General features: G+C 43.2%; 1 protein-coding gene across 1 annotated transcript in view; it reads left to right on the top strand.

Annotated features, from left to right (window-relative positions):
* The window catches only part of ryr2a (ryanodine receptor 2a (cardiac)), an 801,439-nt gene that overhangs the window by 478,914 nt on the left and 298,591 nt on the right, over positions 1-23,934 (top strand). The window contains exons 30-35 of the mRNA XM_063055593.1: positions 1,968-2,085; positions 3,517-3,677; positions 5,519-5,678; positions 9,769-9,855; positions 11,708-11,934; positions 13,188-13,983. Of these exons, the coding sequence (XP_062911663.1) occupies positions 1,968-2,085; positions 3,517-3,677; positions 5,519-5,678; positions 9,769-9,855; positions 11,708-11,934; positions 13,188-13,983 (1,549 nt within the window). The remainder of the gene's footprint in view (positions 1-1,967; positions 2,086-3,516; positions 3,678-5,518; positions 5,679-9,768; positions 9,856-11,707; positions 11,935-13,187; positions 13,984-23,934) is intronic.

The following is a 23,934-nucleotide window of genomic DNA, read 5'->3' on the forward strand; positions in this document are numbered from 1 at the left end:
ATAGGTGGAGGGGTAGGTAGTGCTGAGGAAACAATGAAATTGCAGTAGGACTTGGACAGATTGGAATAATGGGCAAAAAAGTGGCAGATGGAATACAGTGTTGAGAAATGTATGATAATGCATTTTTGTAAAAGGAACAGTAGTGTGGACTATTACCTAGATGGGGAGAAGGTTCAAACATCAGAGGTACAGAGGGACTTAGGAGTCCTCGTGCAAGACTTCCAGAAGTTTAATTCACAGGTTGAGTCTGTAGTAAAGAAGGTAAATGCAATGTTGGTATTTATTTCAGGGGGCATAGAACATAAAAACAAGGAGATAATGCTGAGGCTTTATAAAACACCAGTTGGGCTGCAGTTGGAGTACTCTCAACAGCTTTGAACTCTTTGTCTCAGAAAGAATGTATTGACATCGGAGAGAGTCTAGAGAAGGTTCACAGGGATAATTCTAGGAATGAAGGGGTTAACATATGAGGAGCATTTGGCAGCTTTGGGGCTGTACTCACTGGCATTTAGAAGAATGTTTCGGGATCTCATAGAAACCTACCAAATGTTGAAAGGACTTGATAAGGTGGATGTGGAGAGGATGTTTTCTCTGGTGGGGGTATCCAGAACTAGGGAGTACAGCCTCAAAATTGAGGGGCAACCTTTTGGAACAGAAGTAAGGAGGAATTGTTATGATGAAATGGCGGAGCAAGCTCAATGGGATCTGATATCATCTGAAGACGACACATTGCTCAGCTGAGGAGAGCATATTCAATTATTCAAGAAGAAAGGTGATAAGAGCTGTCAGAACCACTTCCTGCAGTCCCAGAGTCAATTCCTACAACTGCACAGAGGAGGCCCCAGAACCTGAGATTGTCTCATCCACCAAGCAGAGTGACCACCCACCACCACACCCCCCCTGCCCCTCGGGTCTGGAGTTTGTTGCTAAGCAGGGAACAGTGTAGCGTGTTTAATAGTTCAGTATTGTTTGATTATGTATTCGTTGTTGTTTACATAATTAATTATATGTCATAAGTAAAAATAAACTAAAGGCACGTTATCCCCAGATTTGTGTTTTTCTTTTAATTAGTTTCCTGTATTGTGCTTTCAGAACATAACACAGTCAATCTGCACCCGCAGCAGGATCTGCCTGCTTTATGAACGAGGACTCAGCACTCGACTTTTGGCCAAGATCTCCCCTCAATAGCTAACCCTTTGAACAGTCAAATTCACATGTTGACTGGAGATCGCATCATTTCAATCGACTCACTGCAGGAGTCCGTCGGTTTACTCAGTGAACTCCACTGATTTTTCTTTCTGTTCTTCAAATATGGATATTGTTTCTCCTCGCGTGCAACAAAACCTGGACAAGAGTGAGGTTTGCTCTGACAGGTGGCACATTACACTTGGGCTGCACAAATGCCAAATAATAAACCGTTTCAACAAGAGTGAAGTGAGCCAACTCTCCAGCCTTTATTGAATCCCCCACGATTAACATTCTGCAAGTGACCTTTGAGCAGAAACAGGAAGTAGCCCTATCACAGTGATCGGTCACAAGTTGTAGGACTTTGTTCAATGACACATAGTTCTCAGGTGATTGGAGGAAAGTATGGGGGCGGGTGCATGTTGGAGGTATGCTCTTTACACAGAGAGTGATGGGTGCATGGAATGCCTTGCCAGGGATGAGGTACAGGCAGATACATTGGGGGCACTTAAGAAACTCTTAGATAGAAAAATCAAGGGCTATGAAGGAGGGAATAGTTGGATTGATCTTGGAGTAAGTTAGTAAATTAAACTGTACGCACAACATCAAGGGCCGAATAGCCTGTACGATGCTGCAATGTTCTATTGTCTATGTTCTACAATAGCTGCAATACGTGGCACCACAGTGACTGAGGCATCCTTAATAAGATGAGTTGCTGCAGGTTTTAAAGGAGTGCTCCGGATAATATTACAGTTCTCATAAAAACACTTCTTTTTTTTCAGATTTATGCTGAAGAGAACGAAACCTGATTATAACTTAACACACTCTTCAACACGACTCACAGAGGAGGTGTTAGCTGATGATAGGGACGATTATGACTTCCTGATGCAGACAACAACAGTAAGTGTCTATAACGGACACAAAAGGATTAACCGTTAAGTTAATACATGCACTTGAGTAAATAGGATGAAAAAAAAAACTGGGTTCCTTTCATTTATTGACATTTATCTGGTATTAATAGTTTAACACTATTTGATGTGAAATAAAAATTAATAATAAACAACTGAATCATATATCATTTACTCATTTTTCATTTCTCTGTAGAAGTAGGTGTTTATGTAGAAAAATGACTTGTGTTTCTTTCACTTAAAATAAATCAAATTAAAATGGTAATTTTATGTGGAACATTGCCCTGTTTATAAATGATTGCATGGATAAATCATTGCTGACATTGATACTTTTCCTCGCATTTCCCTTGTATATTATTTTTGTTACTGCAATACTTCTAAACTTTTACAATTACCATGCTGCCCATGATCTCTATTTTCCTTATTTATTTTGTGACTTAGAGAACAGGAGCAGTTTTTTTTATGGTGAAGGTGACCTTGATTTTAATGATGTGAAACCCTGTAAGTTGTGGAAATTTTGAAGAAAAAAAATGAGAGAAGTAATCAACAGAACAGGCGCATCTGTGGAGAGGGGAACTGGGACCAATCTTGTGCATCAGTGCTGATGATAACATTTGGAATTTATTTGGGTGACCACACTTGTTTCCTAATTTCTAACAAGGATCTAAGTTGGTTGGGGCTTCTGTCCAGCTCTTGCTGACTGTGTCAGGTCCTGTGTGGAGGGCTATGGTCCAGGTGTGTGTCAATGGGACAAAGTAGAATAACAGTTTGGCATAGACTAGATAGTCTGAAGGGCCCTTTTCTGTGCTGCATGCTCTATGACAGAAGCTTACCATTGAGGCTGAGAACTAGGTTAAACCTGGTTGCAATCATGGAACTTGAACCTTATTCAGAAAAAGGGCAGTAAAGTTTTGGAATGGCTGTGGATAATCAGTCATTGAATCAATAAAGAACAGAGGCATTTGGATGTTAAGGAAATCATTGGATAAAGGGATTATGCTGGAAAAAGGTATTAAGGTAGAACATTAGCCATAATCTGCAGATGTGCAGAGCAGACTCAATGGCCAAATGATCCTCCTTTTTCTTATCATATTAAGTTCTTTGAGTAGAACTTGGTTTTTAAACAAGGTGTTTCTCTTGTGTCTGAAGAAAGTCTTTTCAGGGCAGAATACCTGTTGAGTGAACTACACAATGAGCCAACGTTCTAAATCTCTGGTGCATTGACCCTACTAACTCATCTACATCTTGAGCGGTGGTCCCTAACCTTTTTTTTGCCGTGGACACCTACCATTAACCGAGGGATCCATGTACCCCAGATTGGGAAACCTTGGTCTAGAGAATGGGACATTCTCCTTGAAGAAAGTGACAAGAGTTGTGCTTTGGCATCAAATTCTGTGCTGATAAAAGTTTTCTGTATTTTCAGTATTATTATTCTGTGAGAATATTTCCTGGTCAGGAACCAACCAACGTTTGGGTTGGTTGGATTACATCAGATTTTCATCAGTACGACACTGCCTATGAACTGGAGAAAGTTCGCACTGTGACTGTCACTCTGGGAGATGAGAAAGGGAAAGTTCATGAAAGGTAAGATATGGATATTGTTAAGAAAATATTGTTGTACAGTGTTGCACTCAATTCAACTGCAGGGGAATCTCCAACGGCAATTAACCAAATTAGGAAAGTGATAATTAGTGAAAGAGTGTCACCAGATAAGGGAGATCTTCCAGTTAGAATCTCCATCGACAATTGTCCTTGTCTTTAAAAGGGTTTGGAAAGTCTATCAGGACTCATGGCAAATAATCAATTGTACAACAAACATCGGTTTACCTGGAGAACTTTAAATATCAAAAGAAACAGGTCTCCTGAAAGAAGGTTCAGCAACTTCTCTGAATAAAGTCTGAAACACTTTGGCAGACAAGTGCAATAAATGAAAAATAATTACCTGAATCCAGTCAGTGTCACTTACAACACTGCAGTCATCAAGGTTGATTGACAGTGGAATTACCCGGTGCCCCAGTTCTGATGTAAAATAGTGTAGTCATTATCTTCAGTCTTTTTATTGATATGAGGAGGAACCATCCACTCACTCAGGGGAGAGCCCTCTCTATTATTGGGAATTCTGCTAGAAACTTAGGTCTTCATCGGAAAAAGAGACAGCGACTCTTGGCATGGAAGCAATTCCAATCCCTTTTAGTAACACTTTTTAAATGGCAGAAGGATCAGGACTGTCACTAGATAGGGCAAAAGGAGGACTGTCAGAGGTAGTGGTGCCAGCAGCCTTGTGAATGGAGCTGGGTCATCTGCCAAATTCAGGTAACTGAGTGTTTTGTGTTTTTTTTTCAAACAGAAGAGATGAGGGTCTGAAAATTCATTGGACGATGGGGCATACACATTAAGGTTGTGATTGACAGCAACTGGCATTATATAGACTTTTAACATCATTTTGACAAGAACAGGAAGTAGTTTGTTATTACTGAGTTGTTAGGTTAGCTGTATGGAAGAAGATATCCTCGAATCATAGAATGGTTACAGCACAGAGGGAAGACATTTGTTGCTGATTTTTCCTTAGCATATACTTATGCAGCTCCCTCTTGAAGGACGTGATGTATCCTGCCTCCACCACATCTGCTGACAGTGATATGGTTGGGTCATTAACTGCTAAGCCCACTGGGGCACTGTAGATGGCTTTTTGCTCCCAGGCAAGAAAAACAAAAATCCAACATTTCCATTCCTGTTAGATACAAATTGCACATCAGAAAGTGGATGGATAATCGATCAAATGGTGGGGGGGGGGGGGTGTGAGTGCCGATGACCAAACTGGCTGAGCTGACAGCCTTTTGAAGTTTTTTCAGAGCCTCCACACCAGACAGTGATGCAGCCAGTCAGAACGCTGTCCATGGTACATCTGTAGAAATTTGGTAGAGTCTCCGGTGACATACCAAAACTCCTCAAACTCCTAATGAACCATATTTGCTGGCATGCCTTCTGCATAATTGCATCAATGTGTTGATCGCTGGATAGATCTTCAGAGATGTTGACACTGGTAACTTAATGCAGCTCACCCTTTCCATCGCTGACCCCCTCAATGAGAATTGCTGTGTTCCTGTGATTTCCCCTTCCTGAAGTCCGCAACCAATCTCTTGGTTTTACTCATTTTGAGAGGCAGTTCGCAATGTTGTCAGTGCTTTACAACACTGCATGGGACTAGAGGCAAAGAATGAGAGAAGAAATCTTCCAATGAATCTCCCTTTCAGTTGCTGGGCTGAAGAACGGCTTTGCAGAGAGACAGAGACAGAGAGATAGTTCACTGTAGATGGGCTGCACCTACAGCTGGAGGGTTTCATTCCAGGCATCATTAAATCTGCCCACACACATTACAGTGCAGCACTGACAGATTTTTCTCTATAATTGTTTTTCCATTGCAGCATTAAGCGAAGTAACTGCTACATGGTGTGGGCAGGAGAATGCACAAGCCCTGGGCAAGGACGCAATAACAATGGGTTGGAAATAGGCTGCCTGGTGGATACTGCTAGTGGCTTACTGACGTTCACAGCCAATGGAAAGGAATTAAATACCTATTATCAGGTATGTTGTAGGAATCAAATGTAATGAGGAAGGAGCTTTTCCTTTTTTGGAGTATGAAAGCATTAGTAAACTGACTCTTTGCACCTGTTCTGTATTAAATCAGATGGTTTACCTGTACTTTAGTTCCATTTACCCATTCAGATCCCTTGGATTTAATTTTAGTCTGGGTTGGAATGGGGTAAGTGGGGTTTAACTGAAAGCTGCGAAGTGCACAACACAAAGTGGAAGTCACCAGAGCAACCAAGAATTTTAAACACAAGAGATTCTGCAGGTGCTGGAATTCTAGAACAACACACATAATATGCTGGATGAACCCAGCAGATTAGGCAGCATTCATGGAAGGAAAGAAACTGTTGACGTTTCAGGCCAAGATCATCAGGACTGGAAAAGAAGGGGGAAGAGCCTGAATGAGAAGGAGGGAGGAGGGGAAGGATTACAAGCGGGTAGATGGTTAGTGAAATCAGGTGAGGGGAAGGTGGATGAGTGTGGGGGGGTGGAATAAAGTAAGAAGCTGGGAAGTGATAGGTGGAAGAGGTGAAGGGCTGAGGAAGAAAGGATCTGATAGGAGAGGACAGTCAACCATTGGAGAACGGGAAGGACAAGGGGCACCAGAGGGAGGAGATGGGCAGATGAAGAGAACAGAAGGGGCAAGAGGGGAGCTAGAATAGGGAATGGAAAAAAGTGAAGGGGGAGGGGTGAGAAATTGCTAAAGTTAGAGAAATTGATGCCCATTCCATCAGGCTGGAAGCTACGCAGACGGAATATGAGGTATTGCTTCATCCGCCGCAAAGGATGGGATTTCCTGGTGGCCACACATTTCAGTTCAACTTCTCATTTCCATTCCAACATGTCTGTCCATGACTTCCTTTTCTGTCACAACGTGGTCACTCATTTCCCCACCCCTCCACCAACCTTCTGTTGATATCCATTGTTCCAAATTGTTATGAAAATATCACTTGTATTTTGCATAGTCTTTTGGAAGAGTCAGTTTGAAACCCTTTGAAAATATCCTTGCTAATGTAGTTATTCACAGGCATAGGAGATTCTGCAGATGCTGGAAATATTGAGCAACACACACAAAATGCTATAAAATACCGAAGGAACTCAACAGGTCAGGAAGCATCAATGGAGGGAAATAAAACAGTTGTATTTCAGCTTGAGATGTTTATTTCCCTCCAAGTTTCACCTGTTGTGTTCCTCCAGCATTTTTTGTGAGTAGACATGTACATGAACCTTTGTAACAAAACACAGACAATAATAAAAGCTTCCTTGTTAATGATGTGTAACTGAGCTTGTTGAGAAATGGCAGTGTGATGCCAGTTGTAAGACTTCACCCAGGGGTCCACATACCCCTCAATTACTGGTAGGGTTCCATGGCATTAAAAAAGGTTGGGAACCCCTGCCTTGACATCATAATTAGCCCAGGAAGGCCAGTGAACCTGTGGGATTCAGTGTGCGAGGCACCAGAGAAGCCAAACCCACCATGCTGCTTTCAAGCCTGACATGTAATCCATCATATGTGAAGCTACTGTAGGGTTACTCCTCCACCATCCATCATCTTAACAAAGTTACAAATGATTAACTTGCAAAGCAACTTGCTGGTCGCAGGAGGTGCTCAACAAATGAGATTTAAGATCTCTTCCAAAAATAAACTGAAGGATTTTTTCCTGATTAATGGAACTTGCTTGATATACAAGTTAATAGTAAAACAAATTTCACACTTATTTGAAACATGAGTGGGCACAGCAGAGTTGTATTCAACATCTTAGTCCATTACTTGAGATTTTTGCTTCTTTATATCTCTTTTCAGTGTCACTTGTTTGCTCATTTCAATTGATATTTTGAGCAATATATTACCGCACTGTAAGGCTATCTTGCTTGCATGTTTGCACCTCATGTGGCTCATTGGCCAGTGATATATTGAAGCACTAAACCGCGAAACCCTGATTCACACTCTGTTTGAATGAGACTCCTTCCTCAAAGTATACTTACTTACTGACCGCCTGTTATGCCACTGGTGTTTAGGGCAGCAATGAAGGTCCTCCATCTCTGGAGATGTTGAGGGCCTCCTCCTGGTTTTCACCACTGTCAGTCATGCAAGATCCGGGTGGAGACTCAGGAATACTGTCGCACTCAGAATGGAAAATTTCTTTGTTGCTGTTTCCATAACGATTTTGTTTTAGCAGTCAAGGTTGTTAACCCTAAGCTGAACCCCTGAGCACTTTGACCTGTCCTCTACCCTTTGACCTGTTTGACATGGGTGACCCTACCAAGACCGAAAGCATAAAGCCCTGACTCCAGTCAACATTGCTCCTTGTGTCATTGAAGCACCCAAGTCTCCAAACCATAACACGGTTGTGGTTCTTTTGGAGGTTCCTAGAAGTATGAAATCAATGAATTTCCCTTTCCTGTATTCTATTCTTCCTTGAATTATATGATATAATGCCACTTAAATATTTTGAAGGCCAATATGATACATTGTGTGATTAAAACCTTTATATTCAGCCCTGCCTGACTTCTGATTTCCTACAATATTTTGTATGTGTTACTCTGGATTTCCAGCATCTGCAGAAACTCTTCTGTTAATGGCAGGGCTAAGATAGTTCCAAGGACATATAACAAGCCGTCATGTGCTTAGACCAGAGGCAGAATTGGGTTCCAGATTGCCTGGGTTGTAATTCAGATAGGTACATCTTAACATAATTTTAATGAGTTGAAGTCTGTGTGTTCGTCTTAACATTTTAGCAAGTTTTAAAGTATAAGCTTGCTGTATGATTGCATTGAGAAAGCGCTGTTTTACAGGGAGGATTATCACAGTAGGCATTTTCATTGTACAAGGGCTCTTGACTGAAAATGTGTCTGTGGCAGGATGGTTGAAATTTATATTTGTGTTGACGAAAAAAAAGCTTGTTTAATTGGCTGCAGCTAGCCCTGAACAGTGGAAAGCCATTTCATATATCTTTCGAAGGATAGTGTGGGTTGTTTTAAACAGCCACGCTCTCACTGCATGGACAACTACCTTACCAATTATAAAAGTGAGCAGCACACTAGATTGAAACTTGAGTGGGCAGAGTAGAGTTATTCATGATTTGGTTCCATTGTCATGGGCTTTTTGCTAATTTATATCTCTACGTAGGTTGCTCTTCAGCAAAAACATATTCAAAGTGGTTACTAGAGAGCATAACATTAATTTGCCTAACACCATGATTGCTTCCAATGTCAATGTGACAGAGATATAACTCAGTACCTATTGTACCTAATAAAGTGGTCACTGAATGTATATTCATAGTCTTCTGCTGCTGTAACTGATCCAATTCAAGGTTCAATGCGTTGTGCATTCAGAGATGCTCTTCTGCACACCACTGCTATCTGAGTTACTGTCGCCTTCCTGTCATCATGAACCAGTCTGGCTGCTGAACTCTGACCTCTCTCATTAACAAGGCATTTTAGCCCACAGAACTGCCACTCGCTGGATGCTTTTTTTTTTGCGCCGTTCTCTGTCAGCCCTAGAGACTGATGTGAACAAAAATCCCAGGAGATCAGCAGTTTCTGAGATACTCAAACCACCCCGTTTGGTACTGACAATCATTCCACAGTCAAAGTCACTTAGATCACATTCCTTCCCCATTCTGATGTTTGGTCTGAATAGCAACTGAACCTCTTGACCATGTCTGCATGCATTTATGCATTGAGATGTTGCCACATAATTGATTATGTATTTGCATTAACAAGCAGGTAGAACTAATACAGTGGCCACTGACTGTATTTGTAGCGCTTATATTCAGTTGGTTGGATCTTCTGTTTCCAAACAGCGAGACTATTGCATGTGGCTTTCCCACACGTGCACCAATATATGCCTGGTGCTCACAATACATACTGTATGATGACAATGCTGATCCAATGTTCCTTATTATCTCAAATAAAATACTGAGATGTAGCTATCTTCAACCACTTGTATCATCAGTCATCTTTGATCATTTTCAATGCAATGAAAATGAACTGACAGAAAAATGGCTGAATTAATTAAACATTACTCAGAACCTTACTGAAAGTTTCTTTGGCAGTGATGCTCCTGTCTTTCTGTCTTTAGGTGGAAGCAAGCACAAAACTATTTGCAGCAGTATTTGCACAAGCCACCAGTCCGAATGTTTTCCAGTTTGAACTGGGAAGGGTTAAGGTAAGTTACTTCCAATGAGACTTGCTTGAAGACTTTGGGGGAGGCCTGCAAAACTGAGAGTGTAGAATGAGTAAGTTTATCCTGCTACCCACGTGAATGAGTTCCATTTATTTAACATTATGATTAATCAAAATGTTGGATTGTATTAATGTGACAATGCAAATTTATATGAGAGCCCCATGTACTCAATCCTCAAGTTAGAACAGCACAGCAAAGGAACAAGTGCTTCAGCCCACGATGTCTATGCTGAAAATATGCTTTCATCTACAGAATTTACTTTGTAAGTAATAGGAATGACCTGAATGGGGACTGCATGAAAATAAAGATTGTATTTTGCATAGATTGGGATTCCTTTCAGTGGGAATTCAAAACAATGGTTTCCTTTATATAATAAAAATGTACTCCAGCTTTTCTATAATACCTGTGATGGTAATTTTGTTGTACCTTTCCAGTGAGCTCTGTTAGGCACAGCTCCCTTCTCTATTGTTCCTTGTAAAGCTGTTGCTGCATTTTAGACTTCCCAAAATTTCACTCTTGTCCTGAAACCAGAGTCACCAATCAATTTTTACCTGTTTTCTTTCATCTCTTGGCCACTGCTTTGTTTGTTCATTTTGAAAATCAGCATTTAATCTCTAAGGATAAAGGTGATCTTTATGATTTCATGATATACTTTTTCATGGGTTATTGAACCAATGCACTGTAAAGCTGCTGGTAGATTTTGAATCTGGAGTTGGTATAATCTTCCTAGATATGCACATTCTCAGCTTATTGGCCTTTATTAGCTCTGCTGCGTTTGTTATGGATCTGACAGCAATGGTACTTAGCAGGCCAGGCAGCATCTAAGGAAAAGATTACAGTCGATGTTTTGAGTTGAGACCCTTCAACAGGGCCTGCTGTCCTGTTGAAGGGTCTCAGGCTGAAACGTTGGCTATACTCTTTTCCATAGATGCCGCCTGGCCTGCTGAGTTCCTCCAGCTTTTTGTGTGTGTTGCTTGGATTTCCAGCATCTGCAGATTTTCTCTCGTTAGCAATGGTATTTTGTTGAGTTTATCACCATCTAGTGGGCAGGTATGGTTTAGCACGTTATGACAAATTTGACTGGTTTTGATTATCAGTTAAACACGTTTGCTTTTCCAAGCCACGTGTTACAAGCAATAAACAGAAAATAATCAGGATTAAAGGCCTTTCTTTGACTAAAATCTCCATGTTCTATGCAATAAGTGAAATGCTTTGGTCATCATTCTGCTTTAAGCTGTACTGGAATGTCTGCTTTTAAGTTTGAGATGAGGACTGTTGGCTTGGAGTTCACTGTGACGATTTTGGTCAGATGTTGTGAGTTTTTGTGGAGCTGGATAGGACAGGCACATGTCACCCTTTCTGGGTCGACAGTGACAGGCACTGGCACCCTGCCCTGTTCCCTCCTTTCTACTTTGTGGAACATTCTGGGGAAGAAAGCATGGTGGCAAGACTGCTGACATTCAGTCTCGGAGAGGCTCCAGAAAGACATCTTGCTTGAGTACCACTTTAAAAAAATCGGTTGAAATTCCATGAATGGAATTAATGCAGAAAAAAATGCTGTAATTAGGAACACCCAGGAGATCACTCAGCAGACCATGAGCTTCTGTGATAGAGAGAAAAAGAATTTCACTTTTAGATCTTTCATTAAGTATCGCCTAACCAGCTGAATATAATTTAGCTTCAGAGCCACTGTGGTACTTTGGATGTTATGATTTGTCAAGGGTCATCTGAACTTTATAGAATCTTTGGAAACTTGCTATTATTAAGGATTTGTTGTTTTGATCATGTTCGGGATAATTAGGCTCCACTGCAACCTGAATCTGTTTATTTCCAGAACGTAATGCCACTCTCAGCGGGGTTGTTCAAAAGCGAGCGCCGGAATCCGATACCGCAGTGTCCTCCTCGACTCCACGTCCAGTACCTTACCCCAGTGCTGTGGAGCAGAGTGCCTAATGAATTCTTAAAGGTGGACGTCAGTCGCGTTAGTGACCGCCATGGATGGCAGGTGCAATGTACAGAACCCTTAAGATTCATGTCCTTACATATTCCCGAAGAGAACAGGTGAGCATTCAAGAGCCTCTTTGAGGCCTTAATCAGCACTCTGTGATAAAGTATGTGCTCTAATCACGGTCAGTCACAACAGTGCACATCTAACATGAACATCTTGATTCCCACACGTTGAACATAATCCATTTAACAATCCATTTGTGTTCTGATGCATACAGCTGGGAAACTGTCCTGAGCTTCTGTGTGGGAGTTATGAAAGCTGTGAGTGTAACAAGTGCTTAACTGAGGCAATGTTACAATTGACGAAGGGTTAGGTCAAAAGCTGGTAAAAACAGGTGGTCAAGGAATATGTGACAAGATTTGCACAATGGATAAGAATAATAGTTTTTCTACAGTGAGACTGGTTGGGGCGAATGACCCTTTCCTTGTAATTTTCATGCAATTCTCCTAGAGCTTGATTCATAGAATCATCGATGTATACTGCATGGAAATAGACCCCACATCACAACTCCTCCTTTCAACCAAGATGCCCACCTAAGCTAGTCCCATTTGCCTGGGTTTGGCCCATGTTCCTCTGAACTTTTCCTGTTCCTGTACTTGTCCAACTGTCTTTTAAGTGTTGTAATTGTACTGCTTCTGCCACTTCCTCTGGCAACCTATTCCATTCACCCACCACCCTCTGCATGATAAAAAAAACTAGCCCCTCAGATCTTCTTTAAATCTGTTTCCCTCTTGAGATAAACCTTTGTCCTCTCATTTTACTTGCAGAGAAAAAGATTGCAACCATTCACCCCATCCATGACCCTCATGATGTCATAAACCTCTGTAAGGTCGCCCCAGAGTCACCTTTGCTCCAGGGAAGGAACCCTTAGCCTGTGGAATCTCTCCTTATAACTCAAGCCCTCCAGCCCAGGGAACACTCCAGTGAATCTTTCCCATATCCTGTCCAGCTAAATTACATTTTTTTTTTGTGACGTGGTGACCAGAATTGCTTAAAATACTCCCAAGTGTGGCCTCACTATTTTGTACAAATGTACAATGATATCCTGACAATTAAATCCACTGCCACAGCAAGTACACCTTCTTCACCACCCTGTTTACCTGTGATTAAACATTGTCAGCCAAAGTGTTTATTGACTCAGAGACTTTGCCTGGGTTGGAGAGGGGGCATGTGATGTGAACTCTGGCCTTCTCTAACTGGCCTGAACTTCTGTGCATTCTGCTTTAAGGAGGAGGCAGGAGGCTTGCAGAGGAAATCATAGTTACTGTAAACAATAACCTTTCTTTTGGTTCTTTATGACGTGTAGGGCTTTGGATATCTTGGAGCTCACAGAACGTGAGGACCTGCTGAAATTTCACTACCATACCTTGCGTTTGTATTCCGCAGTTTGTGCTCTGGGCAATAACCGAGTGGCCCATGCTCTTTGCAGCCATGTGGATGAGTCTCAATTGCTGTACGCAATAGAAAACAAATATGTCCCTGGCTTGCTGCGGACAGGTTACTATGATCTACTTATTGACACTTACCTCAATACCTATGCCACGGCCAGGCTGATGATGAACAATGAATTCATCGTTCCCATGACAGATGAAACCAAGAGTATTACTTTGTTTCCTGATGAGAACCGCAATCACACTGTCCCAGGAGTGGGCCTCAGCACCTCGCTTAGGCCCCGGATGCAGTTTTCCTCAGCCAGTTTCGTCACTGTGACTGGGGAGTGCCTCCAGTACAGCCCAGAATTTCCACTGGACATCCTGAAGGCCAAGACGATTGAAATGTTGACAGAAGCCGTGCAGGAAGGCAGTCTCCATGTGCGGGACCCCGTCGGTGGCAGCACTGAGTTCCTCTTTGTACCCCTCATCAAGCTCTTCTACACACTCCTCATTATGGGCATCTTCTGCAGCGAGGATTTGAAGCACGTGTTGCAGCTGATCGAGCCCAATGTGTTCTCTGAGGAGACCGAGGCCATTGAAGAGAGGAGTGAGAAGGATGTAACCAAGGACGAGCAGAAAACAGAAGGAGGCGATGAGGAGTTCAGGAGTGAACATGTTCCCAAGGAAGGGTTGTTGCAGATGAAGCTTCCTGAGCCCGTCAAGCTTCAGGTGAGAATTATGTTGATGTGCTCTTGCCTGTGAGAGAGGACAAGCCTGCCCAGCATTCACCCCTTGCAGGATGCTCCCCTCAGTCACAACTATTTTTCGTCACTGTCTTGGAATTACTAATGCCATTTGTTTTTATGTATAATTTCACCCTATTTATATTGTACTTTAGGTTATTTAGATAACCATTACTTTGTCATATACAGTATTATGCTTAAGAATGCAAGGAACAGAAGAAGTAGATTGCCAATCAGTCATTAAATCATGTAGCATAGAAACAGGCCCTTTGGCCCAACTGGTCTATGCCAATCAAGCTGCCTACCTAAGTTTGTCCCTATTTCCTGGATTTGGTGAATATCCCTCTATATCAGGGGTTCCTGACCTTTTTTATGCCATGGACCCCTACCATTAACCGTGGGCCCCAGGTAGGAAACCCCTGCGCTAGAATGATGTAGAAGCAGATAAAGTTAAGGTACACACACAAAATGCTGGAGGAACTCGGAAGGCCAGGCAGCATCTGTGGAAAAAAAGCACAGTCAACGTTTTGGGCCGAGACCCTTCTGCAGGACTGGAGAAAAAAAAGATGAGGAGGAGATTTAAAAGGTGGGAGAGGGGCACCTGTACTTCTTTCTGTAGATGCTGCCTGGCCTGCTGAGTTCCTCCAGCATTTTGTGTGTTGCTTGGATTTCCAGCATCTGCAGATTTTCTCTTGTTTGTGATAAAGTTAGGGTGTAGTGAATTATGGAATAAGTTTAATATACTGATGGCTTACTCTGGCTCTCGAATCAGTAGGAAGATTTCAGCCACTTTGAGCGGCATGGGTCACTGACTGGTTCCGTAAAGTCTTTGAGTCAAGTTGATTCTGGATTTAACTCTGTATCAAGTTGTCACAGCACAGTGTAGGCTGATAGTCTCGTGTAATCAACAGAGTGCTAATAGAAATGCTATCCTTGAAATAAAATTATAGTTCTACAAATGTACATGTTAAGAATAACGATGTTCCTCAGAATAGCAACATAAAGGTGATTGAATTGTGATTGGACACACTGTCCATGTGCCTTGAACCTACTCCGTCATTTCATAAGATCATGGCTGAAGCAAATCTTGGGGTCAACCCCACCCACCCTGCTTTCTCGCTATAGCCCTTAAACTCATTGAAATTCAAACGTTTGTCTCTCTCAGCCTTAAAACTATTCAGTAACTCTGATTCCACAGAATTTCACATAGCCTGGATCATCTGAGAGGAGAATCTCCACGTCACATTAGTCTTAACTGTGATCCCTTATTCTGAAACTGTGCCATCTATTCTCGATAGATAGACAGATAGATTCTGCCAAGCTGTGATACAACCATGTTGACTCCTGACTGATCGTCGTATAATTTCATAAGCATTCTGCTGTTGCCTCTTTAAGAAAGGATTCCAGCATTTTCCTAATAGCAGACGTTTATGTGTTGGATTGTCTACCTGCGGATGGGTTTTTAAAAAAATGTCATTTGTTCCCAAACATCTCATAGACTTCATAGATACCGACCTGAATATCTATCTATCTATCTATCTATCTATCTATCTATCTATCTATATATATATTGCTACGTACCCCGTAACTGGGTTGCCAAACCAGCAGAAATGGATCACTCAGTTGGAGTCTGGAGTACTAGAACTAAGAAAGTTTTATTAAAGAAACAAGCAACACAGTAATCGAAAGGATAATAAATGCAACAGTTTAGCAATGATAAACACACTTGTGCACAGAATTAAGATAACAGCATCAATCAAGCTCTATCGTTGTCTAGGGATAAATGACCAAATTTCAAAATGACTCAAAGTTCAGTCCAGTTAATAGTTCAGTTCGCAGTAATCGTTGCCATGGCGATGGACAACGTGGGGGAAGAGAGAGAGAGAACAGGAACAACTGATCATTCAGACACGGCTTCACTCACAGACCGGCGATTTTGGGCGGGTCCTTGGTGATGTCACCTGAGGTCACCGACTGTGACCCCTCCTCCAGATGCGGTTGATCCTCTACAGTGAACCCGGCACCCAGGCAAGGGCGGACACACACCGGGTTCCCGCTGATCGTACCTTTCCACCCTGGCCGTTGTCTGATACTTCCCACCGACTCGTGAGAAGCGTACCGCTTCCAGGGTCTCGTTACCTCGGGTGGCCTGTGTGTCCTGCCTTAGCGAACCGATCCCTTTTTATCCCCCTGCTGGGGTATTGCCTGTCCATCACTTCAAACAGTTCAAGGTTCAAAGGGGGGAGCCGCTCCAGACAGCTCTCTCTCCCCCGTCCCTTCATTACACATCTCCAGACGCTGCTCCATTGTTCCTCATCTCTCCTTCCCCTGAGGGCAGGTGGCAGACCACTTGCTGATGTCACTGATGCTAACCCAGGCCAGCAAACATCTTAATTTTATGTGTATTCTCGTCACACTTCCCCCCTTTTAAGGATTTTTACCGGGAGGTAAAAATTACAAACATGACTACATTATTTGATACACACACAAATATACATCTTTATCAGTTATTTGGCTAATACAAAGAATTTGAAATTGTCAACACCTTGACAGACAGTCATCCATTTTCTGTTCCTTTTACACGTGTTATTAATAATCCCTTAGACCAGGCTCCAACTCAGCAAACTTCATAGTGACCAAAAACACTGATGAATTGCGACCAATGTAACCTCTCATTTGGTTTTGTCCCGGACCACAATAACAAGGGTCGTCCCATTCCGACTCAGTTTTCTCTCGCAAGGGCTTAGTAGGAGGGGGACGGGTATTGACCGCAGAGTTATTGCAAAACTTCCTGCAGTACCCCACCATCTCCAAGAGCCTTCTGAGGGCCCTCTTGTCTGTCGGGGTTGGGAGGTCAGCGATAGCCTGCACTGTAGCTTGCATCGCTGCCAGCTGCCCCTGTGTCACCACAATTCCCAGGTAAGTGACCCTCGTGTGGCCGAATTCATTTTTTTCAAGGTTCACTATCAAACTGGCTTCAGACAGCCGTATTAAATTGCCAATACACACCTCTGTGTTCATCAGCCCTTTAGTCACTGAATTACTCATTAAATATGAGTGTTCTTTACTAGGCTGCCCTATTGTAACAGACATCACCCAACGTCCCAGTTCTTTGCATTTCCTCGGGACAATCAAACACACGGGTGCGAGTCGTTTAATTACTTCTTCTAAAGATTCGCTTTGTTCGGGGATTAAGGGAGAGACCTTATCAGTAGACCTGGCCAAAACAATAGCCTTCTCCCATCTGATCGATCCCATACCAATCTTTTCAAAATGTTTTTTTCCTCTTATCAGGGGGCCCCTAGCTTCATTGATTTCCACGCTAACACCGACTAGGTTTGTTAGCATATCAAAAGCCGGTGACCATCTCAGTTCGCGTCGGTCATGATCAATAACATTCTTCCCCCTTGTCAGCCGGTAAGTCTCTTTCATGATTCCACCAACTGTTTCCTCCAGCACCGCAAAATGTCCACCGGGGGGTACCTCGTGGGCCATGTTAAAAACCTCATCCCCATAACTCTTTTGCACCACCCCCCACTCCTCATCTGCGGATACTGTACTTGATTTCCCTTTTAGCACTTCCTCCTCCGCACAATAGCCTACTAGTTCCCTTGTCAAGGCTGTGTCAGAGAGAGCGGTCTCTGCCAAAACCATCAGCCCCTCGTCTCGCTCCTGCGTCTGCACAAATTCTTTCCTGGCTACTGCTACGTCCGTCCCAGCTCCCTCACTACCTCTTGTCTCACTACACCCTGTCTCATACAAGGTTGGCAGAAACATTTCAGCTAAATTCACTATCGCGGGCCCGTGATGAACCTGTGAGTCCATGGGCGGGGCCTCAATGCTGGCAGGCTGACCTGTCAATCTCATGACTGGGAACACGATTCCTCCGGCGATGTCATTACCGAGCAAGACTTCCACGCCTTTCATCGGTAATTCGGACCTCACCCCGATCGTAACTAGTCCAGAGACCAGGTTGCTCTGTAAGTGTATCTGGTGCAAAGGGACTGACTCTGTCCCTTCCCCAACACCTTTGACCTCTACCTCCCCAGTCTGGGTCTCTGAGCTAAACTCTAATACACTCTTCAGTATTAGTGACTGACACGCTCCCGTGTCTCTCCAGATCCGCACTGGAACTGGTTTTAACCTCTCCTTCACTGACACCAGTCCGGCCGAGATAAACCTCTCGCGCCCTTCCTGGACTTTTTCAGACCTGTCCTTCCCTAGCGGTTCGCTTAACAGCTCAATACAGCCATTCAAAATTTCCGCTTTTCCTTTCCCCGTCTCCTTCCTTGGGGCAAAGCACCTGGACGCAAAGTGTCCGACTTTCCCACAATTATAACAGACGACCCCAGGAGACTTCCTACCAGACTGCTCCCGGTCTACCTTATCCTTTTCACTAGTCCCCAGCTTACTTTCTGACTTTTCCGGCGGACTCTCCCCTCAGTCCTGACTACCCTTCTGGTAGCCTTTACTCGGGGCAAACTTCATTTTATGCGTCAACGCATACTCATCCGCTAACTTAGCAGTTGCGGCTAACGTGGCTGCCTCTTTCTCATCGAGGTAGGGTCTCATACCCTCAGGGACACAACCTTTAAACTGCTCAATCAGAATCAGTTGTAGCAGTCTGTCATAATCCCCCTCTACCCCCTTTGAGGCGCACCAACGCTCACAATATGTCTGCATCTCACGGGCAAACTCCAAATATGTGCGGTCCCACTGTTTCCTCGCATTCCGGAACCTCTGCTGGTATGCCTCCGGGACCAACTCATAAATCCTGAGGATGGCCTCTTTCACCACCTCATACCTCTGGGCATCTTCCGCGGATAAAGCGGAGTAAGCTTCTTGGGCTTTCCCTTTCAGTACACTCTGAAGTAAAACAACCCACTTATCCCCCGGCCAGTCCTGACTTATAGCCACTTTTTCGAAGGGAAGAAAGTACCGATCCACGTCGGTATCGTCAAATGGGGGAACCAGCCTAACCTCCTGGGTCGCCCGGAACCCTCCACCTTGGTTCGGCACGAGCCCCTGCTCGGCCCTTATCTTTAACTTCTCCAGCTCAAATTCCCTTTCCCTCTGTTTCTCCTCTCTCTCCAACTGTCCGTCCCTCTCTCTCTCTTCTCTCTCCAACTGTCTCTCCCTCTCTTTCTCTTCTCTCTCCAACTGTCTTTCTCTCTCTTGCCTTTCTACCTCTTTCTCTTTCTCCCGCCTTTCTAACTGCTTCTCTTCGTGTTCTAACTGCCGTACCCGGAACTCGTGCTCGAGTCTCAGTTTTTCAAGCTGTACCTGTGCCGCGTCTCCAGCAGGTTTTTCAATAGACACCACCCCCAGCTCACCTTGGGGAAACACACCTTTAGATACATAGTGCTCTACTATAGCTCTGTGTATCTCCTCTCTCCTCATTGTCGACTTCACCTTAGCAAGATTCAACCGTTTGGCCACAGCTATCAATTCCGATTTCCTGGCATCCTCTAATGCCTCCAAGGTCGGCGCCTTTATAAATTCCTCAGCCTCCATTTCTGCTGTTTGTCTTTTCTTTCTTTCGGGAATTTTAACCCAATCAATTTACTCCGTCCCAAATTTAGCGTTCAAAATCGCGGACGAGAACCCACTTATGTTACGTACCCCGTAACTGGGTTGCCAAACCAGCAGAAATGGATCACTCAGTTGGAGTCTGGAGTACTAGAACTAAGAAAGTTTTATTAAAGAAACAAGCAACACAGTAATCGAAAGGATAATAAATGCAACAGTTTAGCAATGATAAACACACTTGTGCACAGAATTAAGATAACAGCATCAATCAAGCTCTATCGTTGTCTAGGGGTAAATGACCAAATTTCAAAGTGACTCAAAGTTCAGTCCAGTTTAGTAGTTCAGTTCGCAGTAATCGTTGCCATGGCGATGGACAACGTGGGGGAAGAGAGAGAGAGAACAGGAACAACTGATCATTCAGACACGGCTTCACTCACAGACCGGCGATTTTGGGTGGGTCCTTGGTGATGTCACCTGAGGTCACCGACTGTGACCCCTCCTCCAGATGCGGTCGATCCTCTGCAGTGAACCCGGCACCCAGGCAAGGGCGGACACACACCGGGTTCCCGCTGATCGTACCTTTCCACCCTGGCCGTTGTCTGGTACTTCCCACCGACTCGTGAGAAGCGTACCGCTTCCAGGGTCTCGTTACCTCGGGTGGCGTGTGTGTCCTGCCTTAGCGAACCGGTCCCTTTTTATCCCCCTGCTGGGGTATCGCCTGTCCATCACTTGAAACAGTTCAAGGTTCAAAGGGGGGAGCCACTCCAGACAGCTCTCTCTCCCCCGTCCCTTCATTACACATCTCCAGACGCTGCTCCATTGTTCCTCATCTCTCCTTCCCCTGAGGGCAGGTGGCAGACTACTTGCCGATGTCACTGATGCTAACCCAGGCCAGCAAACATCTTAATTTTATGTGTATTCTCGTCACTATATATATATATATTTGATGAAGCAAACTGAAATGCAGGTTCCCAAGTGTTTCCCGAGTGAGACCATGGTCTGGGGTTCAGTCATGCACAAAGGCCAGAGTCAGATGCAGTGGAACGAGCTTTGCATACATCGGATGTCAAAACCCTATCACTTTCTGGCTCCTTCCATTGTATTTGTGTATTTATTTAGTGATACAGCATGGACTAAGCCCTTCTGGCCCTTTGAGCCGCGTCGCCCAGCAACCCTCGATAACCCTGATGTCTTTGGCCTATGAGAGGAAACCAGAGCACCTGGAGAAAACCCACAAAGTCACGGGGAGGACATGCAGAATTCATATTGTGTGATGAGTGAATAATCAGTGTGGAATTGGGTGGGCCATGCAGAACAGTGTGCTGGAGAGGTAGATATTAGATCAGGGCAGAAAAGCAAGGGATCAGAATGGAGACTGCAGGGGGAGAGACGGGGGAACTGCTTAGACTTTAAGCTGCATTGTTGTGGTGGTGCAGATGAACCCAGATTCACATTATCAGCCTTAATTATTCTTTCAGTAAACAGATATCAAAAGCCTACAGGTGCTGGAGGTCTGAAACAAAAACGTTAGCTATTGACAAGGTCAGGTTGCATCTGTAGACCAGTGGAGCTGGAATTGGTTTATGTACTGAGATATAGTGAAAAGCTTGTCTTGCATACTGTTCATACAGATCAAAGCAGATGACTTCTCACTGCCGCTATCAGGAAGAAGGTACAGGAGTCTCAGGACTCACACCGCAGTTATTATCCCTCAACCAACCGCTTCTTAAACAAAAGGGGATAACTTCACTTGCTCCATCATTGAAATGTTCCCACAACCTATGGACTCACTTTCTAGAGCTCTTCATCTCATGCTCTCGATATTTATTATTACTTCTTTTTGTATTTACACAGCTTGTTGTCTTTTGAACGCTGGTTGAACACCCAAGCTGGTGTGGTTTATCACTGATTCTATTATGGTTTTTATTCTATTATGGATTTATTGAGTATGCCCACAAGAAAATGAAGCTCAGGGCTGAATATGGTGACTTATATGTACCTGTGAGTGGTGTGGTGGAGATACATCTCTACCAAAGGAGGTGTAAGATGCTCCTTCCCTCCGCTAGCCTGCAGGTCATCCTTGGGCAAGGTGTAGCTCCTGCTTAGCCCCCTGCTCTGGGTCACGTGTGAAACCATGATAGTGGATGGTCGTATGAGCAGCTGGTGCATATCACAATTCCTGCTTATGCAAACACTGAAGAGTATTAATCACGGCTGGGGTCACTGTCTTGTAAAGACACTTCCCAGAATGAGACAATGGTAAACCAAGAACAATCAAGGTCATGGAAAGACCATGATCACCTGTGTCATAGGACATAGTATATAATGAATGATTGAATGAATATGTACTTTGATAACAAATTTACTTCAAACTTTGAAATCATTACACAGTGCATTGAGATAGCACAAGCAATAACAGGATGCTGAATCAAATGTAAAGCATACAAAGAAAGTACAGAGTGGGTAAACAATAAGTAGAAGATCATAGTAAGGTACCTTGTGAGGTCAGGAGTCCACCGTAAAAGAAGCAGAATTAATGTTTCAGGTCAAAGATCTGAATCCTGATGAGTCCTGATGAAGGCTCTTCAAAATATCGATGCTGTTTCTTTTTCCAGACGCTGCCTGACCTGCTGAGCATTTTCTGTTTTGATTAGCATGATTCTTTCACTTGAGTGGTTTGAGAGGTACTTTTCAACTTAAGAATTTAATCTCTTTGCAAGTTTAATAGCAGAAGTTAAAGTGGGATAAACCGATGAGCAACTTGAGATCAAAAGGCATTTTGATACTTGACTTTTGAAATGACTAATTAAGTGCATCTGTAGCTGATGATGAAGTAGGGTTATTGTTCCTGTGTTTGCAAATAAATGTAAATTATAGCAAAAGTTGCTTTAAGCTTGCAAGAAAGAATCTACAGTGACACATTGCATGGTTTATCATTACCTAATCACTCCTTTTTTTTTTAAAAATGAAGATGCTATTACTTCACTAATTAGGTACCAGTCTGCTAACATTTGGGTCTGTTCCCACGCTTTTCTCACTTGTGGGCGTTTTAAAGTCTTATCTCAATGAGACGTTGGAATTGAATGCCTGTCAGCCAGACGTACGGCCCCCTTACTATCAAAGACTGAAATATATATAATACGTTGAAAGAGAATGTGAATTAATGCTTAGTATGTGGGCTTAACAGTGCACACTTAAAGTAAATTACTCAGTTGTGTTTTTGTGAGACAACTACACAAAGTTATTGAATGTTACTTTTTATTTCCACTTGATGTTCCTGCATAGGTATGGATTATTTACTGGGTTCCACTGGTTATCAGTTCATAGTCTAACAAAATGTCACCTTTGTCAAAAGGATACTGGGGTGTTATAAAATGGGCAATTTGAATCTGAGATTCAAAAAGATTCCTGAGTTACACTCTGAGGTGTAATTTCAGATAATCAAAACCATGCAAATATTGAAAACAGGAACAGGAGTAGCCCAATTTCTGTATGCTTTGCCATACAATACAGTTATTACTGATCATGCTGAGCACTGTATTCCAATTTTCTTTTTGTATTATTTGGTCCATTTAACCCTCAGGGTAATATCTAGCTCATAGAGTCAGTGCTCATACATCATGGAAATGGGCCTTTGGCCCTACTGGTCCATGCTGGCCACAATTCCCATCCAAGATGGTTTCATTTGCCCATGTTTGTCCCACATCCTTCTAAATCTTTTCTGTCCATGTAACTTTTCAAATACCTTTTGAATGCTGTTAACGTACCTGCCTCAACTACTTCCTTTGGCAGCTCATTCATGTACTGGATGAAAAGGTTGTCCCTCAGGTTCCTATTCAATCTGTCCCCTCTCACCTTAAACTTCTCCCCTTAATCCTTGATTTCCCAATGCTGACAGAAAAGACTGCACGTATTCATCCTATTTATACCCTTCATGATTTTATACACCTCAATAAGATCATCCCTCATTCCCTCATCCTCCAATAAAGAAAGTTCTAACCTGCTGAAAATCTCTGTATAACTCCACCTCTCAAATCCTAGTAACATCCTCATGAATCTCCTCAGCACTCGTTGCAGATTAATGCCATCTCTCTTATAGTAGTACAACAAAAACTGAATACTAAATTCCAAATGTGGCCTCAATAGGTTCAGTAGGTTTCAATAGGTACAGTTAATGTCAGCGAAATGTATACAATATACATCCTGAAATTCTTTTTCTTCACAAACATCCACGAAAACAGAGGAGTGCCCCAAAGAATGAGTGAGAGTTAAATGTTAGAACCCCCAATTCCCCCTCCCACACATAAGCAGCAGCAAAGCAACAATCGCCCCCCACCAGTAAAAAAAACATCGGTCCCCCTGCACCAAGTACTCAAGTGTGCAGCAAAGCATCAATAAAGACATAGAC

The sequence above is a fragment of the Mobula hypostoma genome, chromosome 8, assembly GCF_963921235.1.
Source record: "Mobula hypostoma chromosome 8, sMobHyp1.1, whole genome shotgun sequence".
Taxonomy (NCBI): Eukaryota; Metazoa; Chordata; class Chondrichthyes; order Myliobatiformes; family Myliobatidae; genus Mobula; species Mobula hypostoma.